Source organism: Passer domesticus, chromosome 1 (assembly GCF_036417665.1).
Source record: "Passer domesticus isolate bPasDom1 chromosome 1, bPasDom1.hap1, whole genome shotgun sequence".
Classification (NCBI taxonomy): domain Eukaryota; kingdom Metazoa; phylum Chordata; class Aves; order Passeriformes; family Passeridae; genus Passer; species Passer domesticus.
The window spans coordinates 68929027-68952544 of NC_087474.1; the positions used below are offsets into that span (position 1 = coordinate 68929027).

Here is a 23518-nt window from a genome sequence, read left to right on the forward strand (position 1 = left end):
CAGAATCAAAAGGATAGTTTACACACACCTTGCATAAAGGTGAACGACCTCACAAGCAAGTAATTCAATGAAGAAGTTCCTCAGTGGTTATGGACAGCATGTATATGTAGACTGAAGCCATCAGATGTTTTCAGTTAAAGGGTAACCTCACCTGTCTGCAAATGTTGTCCCTATCCTACTTGAAAAAGCTGAAATCTACTCTAAGGAGTATTTTAGCTCTGGTTTTGGTTAATCTCAGCAGGTGGCAGTATGTGCAACACTAATTTAATTTCTTGGATGTCAGAGATACTTAATATTTGTAAATACCAGACACAGAATACACCTCAGGAAGGCAGGAAACCAGTGCACACTATTGCTGGAAATTAATGGCAGCTTATGTTGGCTCTGCATGTTGGAATGCAAAAACTAGGGAAGCATCTAAAGGATATCTGCCAGAAATTTACATTAAATGAATGTGCAGTAAGTCATACACAGCTGACATTTCAGAAAAAGCTGCTGGGTAGATCTGTTTGTTTTCCTTTGTTCATCTCTTTTTCTGGCTGCTAAGACAACAGAAGTGTAGGAAATAAGATGATGTAACTTCTCCCTGAATCTGTACTGATACAAACTCTGCTATGCCTGATCCAACAGGCCAAAGTAAGCACTGGCATTGTAGCTCATTACACTGCATTATCAGCCACCACTGTGACTGTCTGGAAGGGCAGAAAATAACCAAGTGTCACCAACTGCTAAATAAATGGAAAAAGAAAATAACCAAAATCCCCAACTTCCTTAGAAGTGAAGGCAGCACATCGGTGTGCACTGGCAGCCAGGGACAAGTCATAAAGCACACACACAATGTCTGACTTTACACTGCTGCTGACAAAAGATAACTGCAGATCTAGAACTGGCATCTATTTATTATAGCTCTAAATACCAACAAGCTGCTTGTTGATTCTGCTATCAGGTATCTGTCCTGCAGTGCCGACCTTCGGGAGCAGTTTGCTGAATTTCATCAAATAAATAGTGCGCCAAGCTCATCTGCTGTTTATTGAAGGTGACAAGGACAGGCATGACGACTGTTCTTCATTCAGCCAAAAAGAAAGGATAGCTCCAGCACAGGCTTGCTTAGTCATGAAACTGCCATCCAAACCAGAAGCTATTTGTGAGGTTGAATGACACGAGCAACTAGTTGCACTGCCAGCTGAATGTCAGTGCAGACGTGGGGGACAGCTCTGATTGCAGCTGGGCTTTGTGCAAAGGAACACCAAGGAAACACCAAGGAAAAACACAGGTATCATCAGAGAGGTCCTCATAAATCTCTGCTGAAGAAAAGCTCAGAGAACTTTTTGGTAAAATTATGGTAAAAAGGCATCTTGGTCTACAGACAGTTCTCAGTGAATAACTTGTCCATTTGATCAATCTTTTTTTATATACAAATATGTGTCTGTACCTATGACCTGTTTCTTCTCCTAAAAGAAATGCGCAATTTTATTCATATTGAGAAAATAAAAACCAGAACAACAAACAAAAAGGCAAATTAACAAAAAAAACTAGAGTTGCTACCAGACAGTACATAAGTATTGAGTGGATGATGAGTGCTACACAAGAAGAGAGAGACAGAAAAGTCCCCATAGAAAAATTGCCTAAAAACCCCACTCATGTTTACAGTATTGCTCTTACACGAATGAATCAGGATTATCAGGTCCCTTGATCAAAGGTAGCTACAGCAACACTCTGAAAACTCTTTGCTTAAGAAGGATTACTTCACTTTCATTACTCTATACCAAGACCACATAGAAGGTATCTTTCAACCTTTTCCTTACTTAAGGTAACCCACTGGAATTTTTTTTTCCATGGAGAACCATTTCCTTTTGTGCCTCTAAGGTTTGCTAAAGCCTTTTCCCTATGTAATCCTTGGCCACCTCAAGAATACTGTTGGATAGAACCTGTGCAGTCAAAAGCTGTGGCTGAAACTGTGATTGTCTAAGGTATTTTTTAAAGCAAAAATACTTGATCATGGTATTCTAAGGAGTTTTGAATCTGGCAATTGAACAAGGAGATGTATTTGCTATAACATGGGCTTTAAAATTTACAACTGCATTGGTATTTTACTTTTTCTAGTGTGTGCATGTGAGCTGAACCACTTGGTATTTATGTGCTTTAAACTGCCAGTGCAGACAGTTTGGCTACTCCAGACTTACAGCTGGGAATAAAGTAGCTGCTATTGCTTAGTCTGATTTTCTGATAAGCTGCACAGTTATTAAATGTGATTCTCAGCACTGTGTGCAATAGAATAAGCTGAATTTTATTCTATGTCTAGAAACTTCATCCTTTTCCATTCTGTCCATTTTGTTGGTCTTTTCTTCAGCACATTTCTGTCTTCCTGACTTCATGTTTTGCTGTCAGTGAGCATAGCTGGCAAGGCCCTCAACAAGCTGCAAGATCTTTCCTTGTTCTGAAATAGCAGAGGTCTCATGGCATTTTGGTGCAGAAAAAGTGACCCTCTTTGATGTTACATTATGCCATGGCTCTGCTCTCATCACATCCCCCAGCATTAGTGTATGTTATGCTCCTTGTGTGACCTCAGGGGATCCTGACACAGGACCTGACAGACTTCATGTAATGCACCAGCCTCATGTAAGATGAGAGGTCTGATGTTGCTCCACCATAAAGAGATTATGTGTCTCTGCATTTATCTTAATCATGTCAGTGGGTCCAGCAGCTTAACTCCTTGCTGTTGAGAATGTGATAGGAAATGGTTTAGAAGGTGAAACAATAGTGGAAATAAAAGGTCAGACCTTGGAAAAGCTGGGAGGAGCAAACTGTCATGGTTCAAGGCACTGCTATTATGGACTGAAGTGTCCAACCTTTTCTTAGCTTTGGTCAGCGGTTGTACTTAAATGAGATGGAAAACAAAGATTTTTGATGTTCACCAAAATTAGGCTGCTTTAAGGCTAGCAGTGGTCTGGTGCCATTTAAGGGATATTTTATTGCAATCCATAAAGTGATTGCAACTAGTGTGGCTACAGGTAAAGACCAACAGTATTTTGAAGTATCAAAAGTGTCAAAATGGGTGCACTAACAAAATATTCAGTGTCTTACTCCTATGTCAAAGATGTTGTGTGACTACAAATTAGACCTAAGATCACTAAATGTGGTAGAATCTGGTATAAAATAGCAGATGGTTGACATATCATTACTTGAATGCAGAGCAGTGTGAGGGTCATCAACATTTTAGGTTTTTACTCAAAACGTATCTTTAATAACAGAAATTTCCTTACAGGTTACAGTAGTTCAATGTTAAACAGTATTAATTCGAGGATGGTAAATGCTTGGTTCTCCCCTTTATTAATCAGAAGGAGACCAGGAACGAGTGGGGAACTTTAGTTGTTAACCAATAACAGTAGCATGTTTGACTGCCCTCACCCTGAAATTGCTGTTTTTGTAATGGTTAACTGCTCTTTTGTAACTCACAGCAGGGGGGTAATTTTCCAATCAAAGGAGGCAAGATAAAAGGAAAGAAAATTCTTTCCACCCCGCGTGTTAAAACCCATTTGAAAAGAAAATCATTACCGTACACTACACAAATTCAAGTAGGAAGGTCTAGTGCATTTTCAGACTTGAGGCTATCGGCGGGGGAAAGAGGTTGTTAAAGGAATTACATCTGAGTTGAAGGCACTTCTGTTTTACTTTCTCTCACGTTTTACGGCTTCTTGTCCCCAGGGTGTGCCAGAGCGCGGTGCGGGCGCTGCGCCGCCTCGCCGCAGCTCCGCCGCCAGCCCGGCCCGTCCCTTGTGGGAACAGGCGGCGGCCGGGCAGGAGTAATAAGAGCGGGGATTTCCCTGTCTCCCTCGTTCGGATCCCGTTCCCTCTGCCCCCGCGGCCCGCCTCTGGGAATGCCGCCCCTCTCCCTCCTTCCCGCGGTGGCTCCGGGCCGGGCAGGCTCCTGGCAGGCTCCCGGCTGGCTGCCCGGCGGGCAGGCCGAGCACACGCAGGGTAAAGTTTCCCAAGGAAAGCAGGCTGGCAGGGCTTCCCGTCATGGCAGAGCCGGAGGGTGAAGGCCCCCGAGGCTGCGGGTCCCCGGCAGTCCGTGTCCCGGCTGTGTCACGCCGCGTTTTCCCGCCTGGGTCGGCGTTGCCCGCACGGCGCTCCCCCGGCGCCCGGAGCACCGCGCTGGTTGCCTGGGAGGAGCCGCTGTGTGCAGCCCAGGCAGCGCCGAGCCCAGGCCCCGGCGGGCCGCGATCGCTCCCCGGGAGGTGTGTCCATGTGCCCGGCGTGGGCGGTGTCAGGGCCAGCGGGGTGCCCGGGCAGGAGCCTCTCCCGGGCGAACAGGTGCGGGCTGCGCAGGACGCACGGAGCCGCCAGCATGGCTAGTCCTGGCACAAAGGCGTCGTGGCTCTCGCAGCCCAGCGTGAAGAGCGTGCTGGTGTATCGCAACGGGGACCCTTTCTTCCCGGGGCGCCGCATTGTCATCCACGAGAAGAAAGTGTCCAACTTTGATGTGTTCCTGAAAGAGGTGACGGGCGGGGTGCAGGCGCCCTTTGGAGCGGTACGAAACATCTACACCCCCCGGGGTGGGCATCGTGTCCGACAGCTGGACGAGCTCCAGAGTGGGGAGCAGTACGTGGCTGGTGGCAGGGAGGCCTTCAAGAAGCTCAAGTGAGTGGCTGAAACGTAAGATTTATACAGAAATTAATAGCAGCCTTTGGGGTTTGGCACTGTGGCAGTGCTTCAGACGACCCCTCACCCTGTCCCTTTTATGAGTCATTGCAGAAGGAGAACTTAGAAGTTGTGACCCAGGGCAAAAGGAAAAGAGCTTTAGAAGTGACCCCCAGAAAGGGTATTCGTGCCATGAGTCACACAATGACAACTCCTTGACGTGACAGTAGAAAAGGAGAAACAACCCCTTAACCCGAAGGACGTGAGGGAATTGCATGTTGTTGTGATGTCTGTGCTTAGCTGAAGGGCCAGTATCCGTGTTTGTGCTCAGGGGTAATGCAGTGAAAGCAGTAAAAGGTGGAGCGTTGACAGTCCTGCCACGAAATTGATGAGCTTGGGAATTCAATACCCAATGCTTCCTTCCTTGTTTATTTTTTTTAATTCTAAAGTATTCTATCCAGGTATCTGTGTCTCCATCACTTCTGTTCATTTTGGGCACATATGTAGCCTTTTAGTATTTCTCCTGTTATTTAAAAGATGACCATTTACATTCTTTTTCCTACCTGGACACCAAGAATTAAACTGCCAGTTTGTCTGTTTTCTAGTGAGTCACTGGGAGAATAATGTGAAGGAGGTCAGGGCTTTTAGGTATATTTCCCGAGTGGCTCTGAATGTCATCAGTAACTATTCTTAATTCTGTCAGTGAGTGTCATGGTCTCAATTGGCCATGCTGTCTTTTGCTTTGTCTTTGTGGGCATTTTTCCTACAGCTGAATTTATGGAAATGAATCTCAAAATTAACATCCCCTTTCCAGAGCCGTTTGAGATTTCATATCATCAACTACCACCTTTACACTGTCTTCCTCATCTTGGTTCTGTAGAGTTGAGGACATTATATTTTTCAGGAGAGCTCATTAGTGGCACATTATGTTTCAGGACAAAACTTTCTGTGTAATGAACAGGATCTCTATCATCACCCTTACCATTTCTGTCACTAGCTGCTTCTAAAGATTTATTAAAGCTTCTTGCACTTCAGGAGGAAAGCCGGAGAGAAAGATGTATGACAGGCTAAATATAAGCCCTTTTCTAGCAGTACTTACTCTTTTATGTGTTAAATGCGGCGCTCAACGCTAATAGAGATCTACCATTTCTTTTTCATATTAAATCCTTTGATTCTGTGGATAGCTTAAAATTGTTAAGTTATCAGCACATCTTGTTACACCTCCCTAAATGTGTTTTGTCTTGATAGGCTACAAGTAAGTAAGTAATTGTTTGGCATTAGCATGCACTGTTTAGAGAATTGGGCACTCTGGATTTATACTGCATGGGGAAAAGTATTTCTTTTGGTCAGATTACACTATGGTCAAAATTTTATGGTGAGACTTTTTCAGACTTTTATGGTTGCAACATTCAACAAGGTACCTAATTATTTAAGGCCAACAAAGATAATACTGAAAGCAAACCCAACCTAAGTGACTAGCTAAAACCATGCTGTTTTATATATCCCTTGATAATATGTCCTAGTCCTGTGCTGTAGAGAGGATAAATGGGATGACTTGAGATCCTTTCCATTTCTGTATTCAGAATTGGAGTTGTTCACTTATTAGTATTTGTTTACATAGTGCTGGAAATGTTGACAGTGCTTTTATGAGCATTAAAAAGAAGCTGAAGGGCTTAATCTTGAAGTTGGTTTGTAGATAGAATGGTTCTTAATTGGTTTGTAGATAGAATGGTATTTAGGGAGACATTTTGTACAGAAAAGTCAGAGGAGAGGAAGGGTTAATTGGAAGGAACAGCTTTCTGGAAGGAAGTGAAGGAATTAAAGAAAAATGTGTATGTTTGTATGTGTCACAGGTAAACAGTTACAGTGTGACAGACCAAAGCATCTGCCTTAAGGGATCTGAATCTGGTCTGATGGCAGCAAGCAGTTTGATATTAAAAAAAAAAAATTTCTTATTATTTTCCCCCAGTGATTCTTATTGGACATATTAATTGCTATGATGGACTATGCAGGGCTGAACTTTGAAAGGGAGGGTCGTGGCACTCATGTGTGGGAGCTGTGGGAGTGTAATGGGGAAAGTATTCAAGGAGTAGCAGAAGTTGAAAGTGTCATTGTTCAGCTTCAAGCAGTGCATTTGCTTCTTCTCAGATGCCTTACACTGAGAAGTGAATCTCTTTCTTTCTTGCTCACAGGGAATTCAAGAAAAAACTGTGCTCACCTTTAGCACATGAGCCAAACCCTGACTCTTAACATTTTGAGGCTGATAGTTCTGAGGGCATATATTCTAGATAAACTGTTGAATAATTTTGAAAATAAAATAAAAATATCAGTATTTAGAAATTATGATTTTTGGGGAAAAAAAGTAGGAATTTTCTTCAATGGAGGAATTTTTAGTCAATGTTGGTAATTTTTAATGTAACATATAACAAGTTTTCCAGCTTGTTTTGTCATTTAAAGGTGTCCTAAGTTAACACACCCATTTTCATTGTATATGTGGTAAGGTGTGTTGGTATATTGGAGTTGCAGTGGTGAGTGAGAATGCACATGTAGGCTGCACCCCTGTGGAGTTCTTCCCCAGCTCTCAGCTTCCTGAAAGAAGACTGCCTATGCTGGAGCTGGTTTCGATTTTTAGCTTTTTTTCAACATGCTACTCCTCCATCCTCCTCCCTTTGCCCATTTACTTGTATCTGTGCTCATTCATCAGTGGCAGATTGTCCTCTTTCCAGCTGTGTCTTTCTAAACAATGCTTTAGTTTCATTGCTGGCTTGGCTAGCCATGGGTTGGAAGCAGTTCTGCTTTCTCAGTAAGTGAGAATGAATTTGTAAAATTTTTGGTCTGAGTTTTTTTTTTTTTTTGAGTGTCATCATCCGAAAAAAAAAAAAAAACCTTTGCTCTTATTTAGAACTTTTCAGATTTGCAGGTCCTTGAAATTTGATGAATTAATGCCCAGACTTCTGCACAATGATTTTAAGCCTTTGACTATATATTTGCTTTTCTTTGTCACTTTTCTTAGTTCTTGGTGATGTAATTCACAGGTGCTTCGAAAACAAAACCACAGTCAGTAGCAGGCTGTTGGAACCATTTTGCCTGTGGCACTTATTTCTTTTCAGTCTTGTAGGCTGCAAGACTTCTTGGTTTTGGTCTAAAGAGAATTGGTTCCTTTTTATACCAAGAGCTTGGAACAGTTGTTATTATTGGTTACTAAACATGAGGCTTTAAAAAATTGTGCACTTTCAAGCATGGCCTTGCAGCTTTGCTGTGTCTTACTGTCTGTCCCCTCACAACAAAGCCTTGAAATTCCTGTCACAATTCTGTGGTCCCTTGATAAATGATTGTCATTCCTTCAAAGAAAGGATTATGTTTTTTCTTTCCTTTTTTCCCCCTCTTTCCTGGTTTTGCACCTTCACTGAAGCCTCATGAATTCTTAACTTTGGCCAAGTAGGAAAGTTTCTTCTGGCAAATGAATCTAATCCCAGTCATTAACTACAGAGCATTACATTACTGAAGGGCTGCAGATGTTGTGAGATCTGAGGTCTTTTCGTGAGCTTGCTCTGGTGCTTGACTTTAGGTAAACCTGACTTCTCAAATAAGGTCTTCTAGTCAGAAACTCCTGGTAAAGCACCTTCCTACTGGAAGTGAGATCAGGGAATATCACAAGGATAACAAAATATTGTCCAAAGAAATGTATTTTGTTTGCTTGTCCAGTTGAGGCATGCATTTTTTCCATAAAATAATTATGAAGCTATTATTGGTTCATCCAGCCATGAGAAATTAAATATTCAGATGTGTCCACATTCTATTGAAACCTGAATGGTATAAATCCTTTTAAACTTTAGCTGATGCCCTGAGTTAAACTTGGGTGTGCAGGCAAAACTTCAATCTATCAGAGACTTACTGTGAGAAACTAAGAGGCAAGATTATGACTTTGAAAATTCTCGTAAGGTGATACTCTGCTGAGATTTATTGATCCACCTCACAGCTGTATATGAGCTTCTTTCTGACAAAGGGGTTATTGATGGTCTGTTCTAATCACCAGTGACATGAAGGTAGATGGTTGGTTCTCCCCTGTCTTTTATATTAACCCAGAAGGCTAGCCTGAAGATTTACATTAAGTGTTAGTTAATATTTATAATTACTTTCTTTTTCTGTTATTTTGAAGCATAACAAGTTTTAAAACCTTCATGTGTGAAAAAAAGTGTAGAATATTAGGTATTGTGTAAGTTAGATGTAAATAATCAAACCTGCTTTCTTTCCACAGCTATTTGGACATTGGAGAAACAAAGAAAAAACCTGCTGAAGTCAATAATGAGGTAGGATGGCTGAAATATTGAAGAAATAAACCTACAGTTTATGTTAGTGACATGCCTGCATTTAAGTCAGATTTTTTATTGTACATTTATTTTATTTAATTTTATAATAATACAAATATCTACCATTCTGTACTTATTTCTTCAGTGATTATTACTCTGGTTGCTCTGAGCTGATATACTGACTGTCTTCTGCTCAGCTTTCTAAATTGCCACATCCAGTTAAAAACTCAGTACGAAAAAAGATCTTCTGTTGTCTTCTTTGAATCTGGTCATAAACCTAAGGGAGATTTGTACTTGTAGAAAAAAAAAAAAAAAGGTGGGAATGAGACTTTTGGGAGTTTTGGACCAGAAAATTTTCTTCAAAACTTGGTATTTCCTCTGAAGAAGAGATATTTTTGTTTTAAAAATGGCAGTGTAAACTTTTAACTAGATCTAGTCTATAATTTGCCAAGCTCAGTTGTTTCTCTTCAGCAGTGCTTATGCTGTAGTTGGAGGAGATAACTGCAAGCTTCAAAAAGCATCATGTGGATTTGTGTGAGATGTGTGGCTCTGTATTATTTTTACTGTTTTATTGTGTATGGAGGTAGCAGTGACTCCCAGCAAACATTTGAGTTACAGCTTCTGCCTCACAAGAAGGATCAGCTCACTTGTTTGTCAATTTCTTTTGCCTTGTGCTCTTGGGCTGCATTTTCAGCAATTCAGTGGTTTGTATAGCAGGTGTCTTCAGACTGTAGGACACTACAAGATCCTCAAAATTGCCCTAATAACCTTTAGTGTGATATTCAGATACTTCTTATTCAGAAGCTATGTAATACAACAATTTTTTAATTTAGCATAATTTGTAACCTGTATTTTTTTGAATGGACTCACTGAACAGGAAGATCAAATTCAAGTTGAAGATTTGATATGCTGCTGCTACGACTATCCTGTAGATTTATTCTTAGTTGGATACTTATCAGTACAACTACAACCTTGCTTTTTAAAGGCTGGTTTTAAGGCTGATTATTTTGATGCAAATCCTTAGAAGATTTTTGATATAACAGAAAATGTGTGCAGTTTTAGAAGTTGTGAGGTTTTTTTACTTACAGTTGCATGTTTGATAAAAGAGGCTTTTATTATTTTGTCTGGAATAAGTGCTCATTATATATTATCTTAACACTTTCAGCCATGTCTCAGGGCTTTGAAGTAATCCAGTATAAACCCTCCATTATCACAGCTTTCTTCTTAATATTTGACTTATGTTTGCAATCTCCACTGTCTCCCTATGGAGAGCTTAAATCCCTGTGCTGAATTTAACTTTAACATGATTGATTTATCTGGGGAGAGAAGTAATAAAAATGAAATTAAACATCTTGGTAGTCCACAGATTTTTATCTGGGCTTATGAATAACACAATTGTCTTTATGCCCTAATAATTTAATCCTGGGAGTGAACTTTCAGGGGACTAGTAACAGAAGTTTTAATTCCTAAATTAGTTTCTGTTAAAATGATATGAGGCAGCAAGTCCCAAGTTATTTCTTTTTTTAGATGTTCACTTAGAAATCAAAACCCTAGATTTGTTGTAGGACCAAGAGAGGCAGTGTTATTCCTATCCCGCTTAAGTACAAGGGTATTGATTCTGATTCTATCAAGCACGTGTAATTTGGCATTTTCGCCACTAAAACAATTACAAATATCTGATTCTGGTTAGTGTTCAGGGAGTCAAAATGAAGAAAACTTTATGCAGCAGATGTACACTGTGTATTTGTATGCAGCTGTATGTTTTCTTTTGTGTTAGTTAAACTGCCAAATGCTTGACATCTGCTTTTGGGAGCACTTTAATGTTTTTCTTGCAAGGCAACATCTCCATTACTTTAAATTTGCAAATAACTAGAACATGTGTGTCAAACTAGAATTAAGCAAGTAAAAATTTATATTCAAGATGTGGTCTAAATCCTCTGGCAGAGCTATCATGCTGCAATAATATGTCTCAAAATTTTAAGATTTGTGTTACTAGTAGGCAGAATAGTAGAAAGATTTCATCCTGACCCAAGCTAAAGTTTTGTTACAAACACTTTCTCAGGTGTCTTTCCATCCATCACATCTTTTGGCAACTGAGCTACTTGTTTTTCAAGAGAGATCTCTTTTATACCAAAGCTGATGTGCAAATCCAAATACACGTTAAATTATGTGCTTGAGGAATCTCACAATTGATCTCTTGAGAAAATACAGACCAACAGAGTTGCCAGTTGTTTATTATAAGCTTAATTGTTTTTAAAAGGTACTGAATGTTATTTTCCAATTATAATGAGAAAAGTCTGAACATCTATATTTCTCTAGGCACTGTTTGATCTAGATGGTCTCTCCCTCTGCACTCAAAACAATGAATTTTACTCACCATTGGGGCTGGGCAAGCTGAAGAAGAATCAACTGAGCTTTTGCATTTGCAAATGCTGTAGGCAGCTATTTATTTTAAACTCTCTTTGCTTCATGAAAATATGTTCAGCTGGAGCCTCATTTCTTCTTTGACTTCTTCTGATCAACTAGTCTTTGAACTGTAGTAAATAAACTAGTCACTGTAGTAAATAAACTTTGCCCAGTGATACTGTAACAGCAAAGAATTACAGGTACCCAAGAAAAGCAGAAATATTTTCATATTGAATAACCAGTCTCTCGCAACTGAGAGAAAAAAGGAAGGTTTTACTGTCTGTATGAAACAGCATCTGTGATCAGAAGGCCATAGTAGGCCTGCAGAGAGCTACTCTACTGTTGATACATTTGCCCTTGGTTGATCTTTGGTAGTAAGAATGTTGCATTTTTTGTCTGCACTTCACTTTTTCTTCTGGAGTTCTAGGGCAAGGTGATTGTGTGGGCAGCTTTAAAAAAACTAAATCACATTTTCCCAGTGATAAATCACTTTTTCACTGTTTTACATAAACTTATTTTATTTTTCCACAATTCCTTTTGATTGCAACTTCTTGTTTTATCATTTGGTTTAGGTGTGGTCACATTTAAATGGAGTATTTGTTGAATGGAATGATCAATGTTTTTACCAATTCTTTACGTAATTCATACGAATTACGAATGTTTCTTCAGAGGACTAGTAAAGATTCCTCAAAGCTATCCTACATGTATGACCTGCATATCTGTATCTGTATACACCTCCAGAACATCTCTCCCTAGTGAAAACACTTACTAATCACAAGGATTTGAGTGAATGTCTGAATTTTTTGTAATTTTAAATTTCTTTTTCTGGTCCAGTGCCTATCAGTTGGCACATTGGTCACATTCTGGAAGACACATACATGGGCTAGGACACTGAGTAAAGTGCTTTTGCTTTCTAGGGAGCTTCACAGAATGTGTTTGTGCCTGTGATGAAGTGTGACTGCAGAGTGAAAATGTGACTGGCAGAATGTCTTCTACCAGTGGTCTCCAGGTACAGCCCATCACTCAGCAGCTGCTGAGAGGTCTTGTGGACCAGGCGTTCTTGGTTGGCAAATCTCAGTGTATGTCAGCTGGCCACTGTGTTTTTGGTGAGGTCCTGGGACAGGTCCTGGTTCCTGTTGTCCAGTGCTGACAGAAGAGGCAAGCACCATGACAGGGGAGTGTGAGGTAGAAAATACAATGTTTGAGACTTGGTAGATATGAACTGAGCACAAAAATTCTCCCCAAAAGCATTTAAGGTGCCATAAAATTATTTTGAATACTTGCAAATCCTGTGTTTCTTCCTGTTCCTCCATGTTTCAAAATTAAATTATTCTAGTATCATATATAGCAATTGTTTTTCCTCATCCTTTGTTGCTTGACACAGTCACCACTCATCTCTCAGCAGTAGTATGATTGCACTCACCTGTAAAAATTACATTTTGGAAGTCTATGATGTTGTCTTGGTTTCACAAATTATTTTGGTGTATTCACGCTGGATATACCTTGTATCTAACTTGACGTGAGTCATTCTTTTCCATGTACCTTCTCATGAAAAATCACAGTAGTTATAATTATTTTTATTTCAAGACTACTGTTTATCAATGTTTGACAACATGCATGTTTAATCATAGGAAAAATATTGTCATTTTTCAATTATTGGGCTCTTGATTCTATTTAACATCTAACTGTCAGTTAGAAATGGTTTATGGATATTTTGTCTGTACAGAAGATAGTTTTGTAAAAGGGACTGAATAAATACTAGAAATTATCCCAGGCTGTGCAAATTACAGCTTTTTGTTGTCAAAACAACGTAACTACATAAGATATTCTTTCCAGATTCTTTCCTAAGGATTAAAAAACCTCAAACATTATTTGTGCTACCCAAAATTGCTAAACACAAAATAGTGTTTGGCTGGTAACAAGTCATGTATAAAGGTCCACTTCATATTCCTTTGCCAAAATGCAAAACTATAGCTTATAGGTTGGATACTAGGAAAAAGATTTTTACAGAAAGAGTGATAAAGTTCAGGAATGGTCTGCCCAGGGAGGTGGTGGAGTCACCATCCCTGGATGTGTTTAAAAAAAGACTGGATGTGGCACTTGGTGCCATGGTTTAGTTGAGGTGTTAGGGCATGAGTTGGACTTGGTGATCTTGAAGGTCTCTTCCAACCTAGTGATTCTGTGAATTCTGTAAACCCTCTTGCTACTCCATATCTTACACATTTGATTTTTTCTGCTGGCATCACAGACTGGACAAGAATTTTTTTCTTTTCTTGTGTTAAATTAATTAGTAATTCTGATGCAAGTGTATTTTAAGGAATAAGACTATTAAAATGTGAAGTTTAAAAAAATGTAATATATATTTTTAATTTCCTGAGAACATCTTCAGTAGTTAAATGTGATATGCCATTGTTTGGTATTTAGTATCCTGGTAACATAATTAGCACAAGACATACAAAACAAATACCCTTCCTGAGTGTTCACAGCCTAATGCCAGGAGGAATTAGAGAAGAACTGCCCAGACATCCAGTTAGAAGATAAGCTGTGCCCTTTTTTTCCTTATTTGAACTATGGATGCATAAAACTTGCCTTTATATACTTCTGTATTACCTGAACTGTGCAGTTTCTAGTATTTTGACTAGCAGCTTGCTTACAAATGGATTTATTGAATTTTTGAGCAGCAGAAAGACTTTGGTTCATGCTGCTGGAGAATGCCATGGTCTATATTGAGTTTGAGATGAAACTGGAAAGTTCTTCTCTTCCTTGATTAAGACCTGCCTTGTTCAGTTGAGTAGCTGTTCTTCCTGGCCTGTGAGGAGGCCAGGAGAGAGTGAAGAGGTGCCAGTACTGAAGCTTTTAATGAGTCATGTGTTAGTGTCATTAATTATTTGTTGCTGTATATTAAATTGACTTACTTGAAACATTAAAAGCTTTCACCTTTGATTAAAGCAAAAACAAAGATTCTTTGGGCATTGTGTTTTGTACTTCAGCTGTTTGACTGTTCCTAGATTCAGGTCCTTCTGATGAGCCATAAAGGCCAGACTTCCTTTTGGTTTAATTAGTCTAAGGAATTTGGGGAAAATACACAAAATGTGAGGCAAGACCAGCCAGAATCGTCACTGTGATGTGAGTGTCAGAAATTAATATCAGGATCTCTTTTGGTTGAATAAACTCATTTATTGATGCCATCATTGTGCATTGTAAGCAGTGTGGGTACAGCATCATGCAACTCAGAGAAGAAATGGGAGCTATTCTTGGGATCCAGAGAGAACACAGATGTGATCTATGTTGGATCATTGCATAGACTGGGTGTCTGGGCCAATGAGGCCATGCCATTGTTTGACTTATCCCAGCTGAGTATTTGGCTGTTAGTCCCGTGTCCCAAAGTCATGGCAGATCCAGACTGAAAAAATTTCTTTCCAGTGCTTAAATAGTTGAGGTGAGATGTACACAGAATATAAACTCCATTTCACTTACTGTGGCTGAAAAGGAGGGCAATTTACCTTGGAGGTGAACAGGTTGGCTTTAAACATTCTGGGAATTTTGTAGGAGCTTTGCAGTCTGGAAGGCTCCCTTAGTCACTACATGACTGTCTGCTGTGGAATAGCTCATTTCCAGCTGTGAAAAATGTGTATTTTATGATTGGCTTTTCACAAATATTAAAATGAATATTGTATTATGCTAGAAAGTTATGCTATATTAATTTTCTTAAGTAGTGTATTAAATATAGTTTTAGGTTATAACATAATGTTAAAATAGAAACTATGCTATGCAAGATAATTGTTTAAGAAAGGACTCGCACCACAAAGAAGCCACAGGACACCTAAATCTTTCAGAGAAAGGCAATTTATTGCTCCCTTTTCAGCAGAAAACTAACTTCTTCCCACCTCGCTCAGACAGGAAGACGGCATGAGGATTAAGAGGAAGAACTTGACAGTGATCAGACAGAATCCTGTGTTTGAATGGAATTTATACATCATGTATGAGATGTATGAATATGCAACAGGTGATTGTTTTTAGGGGTTAATCCTCTGTTAACAAGGGTCCTTTTTTGGGCTTGTGTTGCCCAGAAAAAGGTACCCGGACGTCCGTATCTCTTTGTTTTTATTGTCTCACATTGTCCTAATCTCAAATGTTCAAATTTTATTATTCTAATTATATTACCATTTTTATAACCATTTTATTACTATTAAACTTTTAAAATTTCAAAAACAAGTGATTGGCGTTTTTCACACAACTCATCCATGTTTTCTGTATGCTGAGAAGTTTGTGTGCAGCTGTGGTCTTGTGGCCTATTGCTCAGTTAATAGCAGTTTGAGTGTTGCTTTGTATCCACACCAGTAGAAAGGTTTGTAGTCTCTGGCTCATGACTGGTCTGTACTATCCAGAGCACTATCCACTAACAAAGTAGCCAGGGAAATGTGGATTATCCAGGTTAGTTACTGCATAGGATAGCTGAAATGGTTTTGACTAGGCAGACACCTCAGTGAGTTTGGCTGTGCAACTTTAGTCAATGTGTAAAAAATGTCCATTATAAAAAAGTCATGTTTCTATGAAATAGATAACATGTTTCCTGTGTTGTAATAGCTTTAGAAAACTTATTGTTCTAGTTTGGTTTTGATCACTGAACCTTGAACATTCCTTTCTTTCACATCACAGGGTGGTGGTGGTGTGTATCAATGGGGTTTTGGTTCTTTTGACCCCAGTTCTACCCCAGGGAAATGTAAATATTTGTTCTCAATTTTCCTGGGCACATTGATTAACAAACAGCTCATTGTAACAAATTGGCAAGGCCATGGCTCATTGCATGAGCTGATAAATTTGGAATGTAACATTGTGTTGAAATATTTAAAGCTTCGAAAGGTTAGTTATAAAGTGACGTGAGTAATGAGTGAGATGTTCACAGCATCCAGGACTACATTGGTAGCAGTGAGAAAGGCCAACTTTTAAGCCTGCACAAATCAAAGCAGCACAGAGCATCTGTTCAGACATGTTACATTTTTTGACTCTTGCTTTGTTGCTGTCCGGTGTGGCTTTGTGATACACGTTATCCTGTAAATCATGCAGCTGTTTAATTGCCCCCTTTGATGGGGGGACATTTCTGGTAAGGAAATAAATCAGTTAGTGATACCATTTCTTAGCTATGAGTAACTTGTGTGTGTATTCATGGCAGCACTGTGAAAGTGCTGCCAAATCCCTGTATTTAGAATATGTCTAATTATTTAATGACCACTGAAAGGAAAATATGAGAATGGCACATTTCTATTTGAACCTATCCTCAAGTGCATTTTAGAAACTGAATATGTAGACTGGCCTGTTCAGAGACCAGTCAAAATGCTAATTCATTAACTGTATACTTTTCTTATATACAAGTGTTGACTCTGTGAAGTGTTGTGTGCCTTTTGCAAATCCCAAGTAGCCAAGAAGAGATTGGGTAGTTTTCAGAGTCTGTCCCACTTTCCAGTCGATATTTTTAAAATAAGTGTTGAGAAGTATAGTGCAGCATTCATAGAAACAGAAACTCTATGCATGGGGACCAGCAAATAGATTCACACCAACCAAAACAAATAAACTTAATTTTGATACATCTCCATATTAGATATTATGTTTATTATCTTTTACTGGTTAGCATGTGTCTAAAGAAATAAGTGAAAACCATTAATTTTTATCTGTCTACTTCAAACCAATGTGTGCCTTGCTCAGAGTCCTTACATGAATAGTCATTGTCAATGATGATTTCCATTTAATGCCATATGTGTGATATTCTTTTCCCAATGTAACACTGCTTTGAGTTAGAAAGATGGCATAAGCAAACCCATTCATTGTGTTCTAAAACGGAGTGACATGTTTTTAGTTATTTAATGAGTTTGACTCTGCGTCTTTTGTCATTGTGTATAAAAACACCTATTAAAAAAAAAGTAATGTTTCTAAGAAACAGATCCTTCCTGTGCTGTTATGGCTTTAGAAAACTTACTGTTGTAATTTGTTTTCAAGTAGTCAGCTGAACACAAATTTAACAGAATTTTTAAAATGAAAATTGTATTAAAGTGTGTATATATTTATGCATACACACATATGATATTCAACTATACATGTGGATATGCACAGACTAATTCAAAATGGTTTTCCTACAAAAATATGACACTATGCCTCAGGTAATGGTTTTGCTGCTGATCATTTAACTTTGTTTTTGGGTTTTTTTCCAACAGTCAATACTGGAAGATGTAAGTACCTAAACTAGATTGAGCAATGTGTTGTATGTTTCTTAAGTGTTGTATTTGTGTTTGTTAAATTTTGAAAATATTTAGAATATAGCTATGTTTAGCATATAAGTGAAAAATATATAGGATGTTATTTAAAACAAACAGCTGTGTGGGCATGGATTTTATTACCTTTCTTCACTTGGATACTGATGTGCTGTGTGTTTGTATTTACAAAAGGCTGTTAGGAGACACTCAGAGCTAATCACAAGTTCAACCTCAGTGTGTTATGACCAAAGATGAAAGCTGGACTCCCAAGAGACTCTGTAAAGTGTTCTGAGATTTAAGTGTTTACAGAGTTCTCAAACACTGCAGAGTGATTCCCATTCCCAGAACCTAACCTGTGCTGAGTTTAGCTGTTTTGTTTTTCCCAGACTTTGCAAGGTGCTTTGCAAAGTCATTTCACAGATGATAACCCCTCTCTTAAGTAAAGGAAATCCATTCTGCTGTAAGAGGCTCTGTGTAAAATACCTTTTAGTTAAAGAACAGAAAAATAAAAAATTATAGTGGTTTTGAGTATCTGTGATCCCATGGTGTATTTCCAACTGTGTAACTCTTGTTGCCTTGCAAATTGTCATTGGATTGATTGCTTCCAGCTTACATGAAGTTTTCTCTGAGTTCCTCCTTCCTCCCTTGGACACTTTGTGCTGCTTCTGTGTGTTGTTGTGTAATACCTCAGATAAGTATCTCATCACAAATTATGAATTGTTGGCAATGCTTGTCAGTAGGAAATGGAAGCTGCCCTCAAATGGGTCTTTTCAAACAAACTGAAAATGTACAAAATTTAAAGATAAAATCATAATGGGGTCAGACCATGTTTTATGTAAATCTGCTTGCAGTTGCTGACGTAAATGGTAAAGTGCTGATGTACATCATCAGAGAATGTGGCTGGTGAAATGAAAAGAAAATAAAGGGGTTAGGGGGCTAGTGATGCCAGTCTCTTAATGTAAGCACAAACTTTCACCCAAGACCACTTGGTTGTTAATATGTAACTCTACAGTGCCAGAGGGGTCAGGATATTCCAGACACTGCAACAATGTGGTGCCTCCTACAAACATAATAGGAGCAGAACTATGTATTCTTTGATTAACCCCTGAACCAGGTCTTCCACTGGGATGGTTTCATGGAACTCCATATACCTCAAAGGAAATAAATTGATTTACTGTGGCTGAGCACTTGGTCTTTTATTTATGTATACTCTTGTATTTTGAAGTTAGGTGCCTTGCTTTTCATGACCATAAATAGTTTGACATTGATCAGGCAGAAGTTATTCTAAACTCTAAAAAACAGAACAGTCAGATTAATGAAAAGAAACACGTATAGTATGGAAGTGGTGGTTTTTTCCTTACCTTTTTTTTCTTTTTTAATCACTGTGTAGTGTGATCTTTATAGAACATGCCTTCAGAGTTTGCTTCCTTGCACTGATTTTTGTAGTTTCACTTTATCAAATGTATTATTGCACTAACATATTATCTCAATTTTTTAATACATATTTTTTAATACATTGATTTAAACAGACTTAGATAAACAATGCAAGTTTATATTTTGTTCCAGTTTAGGACATGCTTAGGTAGAACAGACAAATATTTAGTCATGGCCCAAGCTGGTCCCATGTTATAATCCCGTGCAGTTTGCTTGTTTAATAACAAGCCTAAACTTGTAAGGGGCAGAAGGCTGCCAGAAATACTAATGATCTTCAGAGAGCAACCCAAAAGACAAACTTCCAAGTTGATGCTTCCGTATCTGTTAGGGGCAGAAATGCAATCCTTCAAATAATGAATGGGCTCTTAACATCTGTCGGATTATTGTTTTCTCCAGGATCTGGTGACTGGGCTACACACAGTCATTTGATGGCCTTCTGAGGAGCCTACACCAAAATTAATGGTTTCATAAGCCTGCAGGAGCAACCAAGTAATAAGACACACCTAAGGCTATCCTAAAGGGCTTCTTTATGCTTAGTGAATGCTAAGGTGAAAGATTCACAACTGTTCCAGTGAAGTGTGAAGCATTGGAACCTGAATGTTGCAGACTGCATCTGAGAATTTAATTTGATGGACTCTTTGGAGAGACTCTGGGAGAGCTCTCCAGTGAGTGAGCATCAGGAATGGATGTGAAATCAAATTTTAGAAAAAGTGATTTTTAATTTTACTATTTATGTATTAGATATTTTATAGGGGATTATCCTGGCAACCTACCAGCTACAAAGAAAGGTGTAAGGGCATACAAGGTTCAGTAACTCCCATTTTGTGTTTGGAGCCTAAACATTAAGATCTGATGCTATGGAAGTAAATCAGTATTGTCTTAGCCTCCAGTAGCATAACCTTTAGACAGTTACTTTTTCCCCCCTGTATTCTGAAGCTCTTTATTAGACTGCTTACACTGAGAAAATAACCCTTTAATGGCTGACAGCAGCAATAGAAATGTTTTCAGATGTTGCAGTTTAAAGTTTATTTTTTTTCCCATTAAATTTTCATTTCAAATTTTGTTGACATAAATGACCAGTTATGCTCTGAAGAATATGCTTCAAATGTTTCTGCAAGAATGGCTGAGCTCCTAAGTTACTTGGCAGTTCTCAAAAAATGTCTTTGCCTTCCCTAGTGAGCTGTATGACAACAACCTCTTACTCTCTTTCCAAGCCTTTAGTAGAAGTTGTGAATCTTTCACCTGATTCAGATCACACTGGAATTGACAGCAAGACTGTGAACTACAATTACCTTAGGCATTAATGCATAGTTTATGTACAGTCTAGTACAAAATTTCTCTTTGTATGAGGCCAAAACAAACATGCATAAACAAAACAGATCTTAAGGAGTAAATGCAAATGGCTTGTGAATTGTTTGCATTAAAGGAAGGTTCCCAGCCACGCCACGAGTCTGCTGCCTAGTCTGGTCTGCAAGCAATGCTGGCACAATGCAGTAGTAACATCTTCCTTGCTGTCTCTCCTTTTGTAGATGTCTCTGGCCAAAATATCCATTTGCACTGACCTTCAAATCACCATGCCCTTCTGGGGCTGATTGCTTCTCTTTAGTCCTTTTAGTCTATGGAGCTGTGCAAAGCCTGATTCTGCCTTTCTCTATCCATAACCACTGTGGGCTTTATGTCCTCTGAGTCTCTCAAAACACAAATGTTTGAGAGGGCTACACAGCTCACAAGGGCATTTGAAAAACACAAAAAGTTGAAGTGAGTTGAATTCAGAATAAATATGTTTCTTTTTCAGCAAACATTGAAAACAGATTTTGTTAAACAGATTTTCCTGTTATATTTTACTTGAAATGATTGTACACTAAGGAGTGCCATTGTTGCTTTTGTTTTGTTGGTTCCTTTTCTCCAAAGTTTGCTATCTCACCTCCAGAATTTATGTGCTTGGTGCAGAATTTACTGTGTGATATGCTTTGACCCATATGGGGAAGTCAGATTTGATTATTTTAATAATAATTTTTCACCCACTGGGACTACCTACTCGGTTGAGCACCTTTCTTTTCAATGTATGCCCAAGAAACAAGTGGAAAATATTCTAGTCATTACTAAATGAGTTTGTGTGAAAATCCAAGCAAAGACTGAAAGCACTGAAGTTCAGACCATTTCCTACAAATTAAATGAGAAATACTGGTTAAGTTAGCACAGAGTGTGATAAAACTGCAACATACCATGTCATTAGACTACTTTACACGGTGACTGGAAAATTGCCAGTTTAAATAAACTTTGTATATCTATTTGAAAGCATGTCTCTCTGCACACCAGCTATTTAATCCTTTAAGCTTCTATGGTATTTTTTTAGAAATGTAGTGGACTTGTAAATGCAGGTACTGTAACTTTTGAATGTTTGTTTGTTTGTTTGGGTTTAACACCTTATTTTGATTTGCTAATGATGAAAAATTAAAAAGAAATGTTGCTAATGATTTTGGAGTTTGTGTTTATCCTTTTTTTTTTAAACTTTCTGTTCAGAATAACAGCATTAATGTTGATCTCAGTGCAGTGTCCATTCAAAAGAGTAGAGGGAATAATTCTGGGAATTAAGTACCCTATGTATTATTCTGAAGGCTAAAAATCTCCAGTTCACCTCACTTTTGAGTCATTGCTCTGAAATGAGCAAAGTATTCAGGAACCTTTATAAATTACTGATGGATTTGTACAAAGGCCTGTACAAGACTGAAAGTAGTTATTACAATAGCAGAGGGATCTAGCAACGTCATTTATTGTTAAAAAGAGAAGATAGTTAAATTGCCTGCACCGTGGTTATAAGCAATAAAGACTAAGACAGCATGAACAGCATTTGGGCATATTTCTTTGGGTCTGTAGAACAGCCAAAGATGTCCATGGAATTCTGTCTCCTCAGTGCAAACCTCGTGTTGTGCCATGTTGCACTGTGGTATGCTGCGCTGTGGTTGTTATTCATCACACACATAAACCTGCAGCAGTAATTATGTGTGCTGTGTAGAAGGTGAAGCTGGCATGGAATAAAATGCATGCTTTAAAGACCTGCTGTCCCAGTTGCTGGTGGTGGTCAGGGTAAACTTTTTCTGACTATGAGGACTGTGTAACTTCTAATTCTTCTTTTGTTCTTGCAGGTCAAGCCAGTTACTCACAGTAGGATCACCGTGTCAGCACGGTTTCGAAAGGCACTCCAGGAGCCCTACACTATTTTGTAAGTAGAATTTTCACTTAGTGGGTTGCCATTTTAGGGGTGGTGGTGGTATTGTGTTCACTTCAGGTGCGCTTTGCTTAAAATGCTCCTCCAAGTTATTTTACTTTGCTTTATTTCAGCCTGCTTGCTAATGGAGACCTTATTAGCCCTGCAGTGCGCCTCCTCATTCCCAGGAAAACACTGAATCACTGGGATCATATTCTTGAAATGGTGACAGGAAAAGTTACCCTGAGAAGTGGAGCTGTTCACAGGTATAAGGAAGCTGAATATTTGCATGATACATTTTATATGCCTAGATATGTTTCTAAAACTCCATAGGTAGATATAACGGATCATTCCTATTTTATGGAAAGTTTCACGGTAAGAAAATTAAAACATATCAAAAGGCCACAAAGTGGAGATATGTTGACTCTAAGTAACCTTCACATTTTATTTCTACTGCTATTTAAAAAAGAATAACTGCAATTTGCTTAAACTGTTATTTTAAAACTAATATTTATTAAATAATTATTTAATTAGCAGGCCTGTAATAATACAATAATAATGCAATATATTTAGTACTAACAAATAAGTTACATGTCATAATGAAAGAAATGAGCATGGTAAAGTTGGTGAAGATGTTTGGAATGTGAGATACATGTGATGTGTGTTACTTTTTAATTTTGATAGTTCTTTAAATTCATTGGGGCAAACAATTTCAAGGAGAATATTATAGATTCTTTGGGGTTTATATACCTGGAGAAAGACTAGGATGTGCTTCAAATTCAGCCCTCAGCCTCTTAATAAAAGCCAAGGCCAAAGTTGTTACTGGGGTTTGCCAGTTCCAGTATCTAAGCTGGTCTGAGTTGTTGAGGTATTTGAGGAATAGGAGGTAACCTCTTGGATAGATAGGTTTCAGTCCCTCAAGGCTTCTACAATGTAAAATAAGTTACCTAAAATGGCATTTGGTAGTTGTTAGAAGTTTTAGAGCAAAATGATAGATGAGATGTCCACTGCAGTGTAAGTGGGCTCTCAAGGTGTGCAAGCAAATTACCGACATTCCAGTGTTGCCCCATGCAGAGCACATTACAGAAATCACTTCATCAGGTGGGAAAGGACCTTTTGTGGAAAATCATTCTTCACAGTCTATGCAATGTCTGAGGCTAAGCTTGCAAAATCTTTCTCAAAGCAATGAAGATAAGGTGGTCTTTTAGTTCTTCTGCTTGCTTTCCAGTTTGATAAGGGTGAGAGAAGATTAAGGTAATGCTGTTGAATAT

The 23518-nt window shown here is 38.6% G+C and overlaps 1 protein-coding gene across 3 annotated transcripts in view; it reads left to right on the forward strand.

Annotated features, from left to right (window-relative positions):
• The first annotated feature begins 434 nt into the window (after nt 1-434).
• Nucleotides 435-23518, forward strand: part of DCDC2 (doublecortin domain containing 2) — a 56268-nt gene continuing 33184 nt past the window's right edge. Inside the window, exons 1-5 of one of the 3 annotated variants that reach the window (XM_064422605.1) lie at nt 435-1273; nt 8900-8951; nt 17567-17581; nt 22186-22262; nt 22382-22513. In XM_064422605.1, the coding sequence (XP_064278675.1) occupies nt 1188-1273; nt 8900-8951; nt 17567-17581; nt 22186-22262; nt 22382-22513 (362 nt within the window). In that variant the 5' untranslated portion in view covers nt 435-1187. Of the gene's footprint in view, nt 1274-4231; nt 4642-8899; nt 8952-17566; nt 17582-22185; nt 22263-22381; nt 22514-23518 lie in introns of those variants that run through there. The other 2 variants (XM_064422602.1, XM_064422604.1) reach the window with 2 other exon arrangements.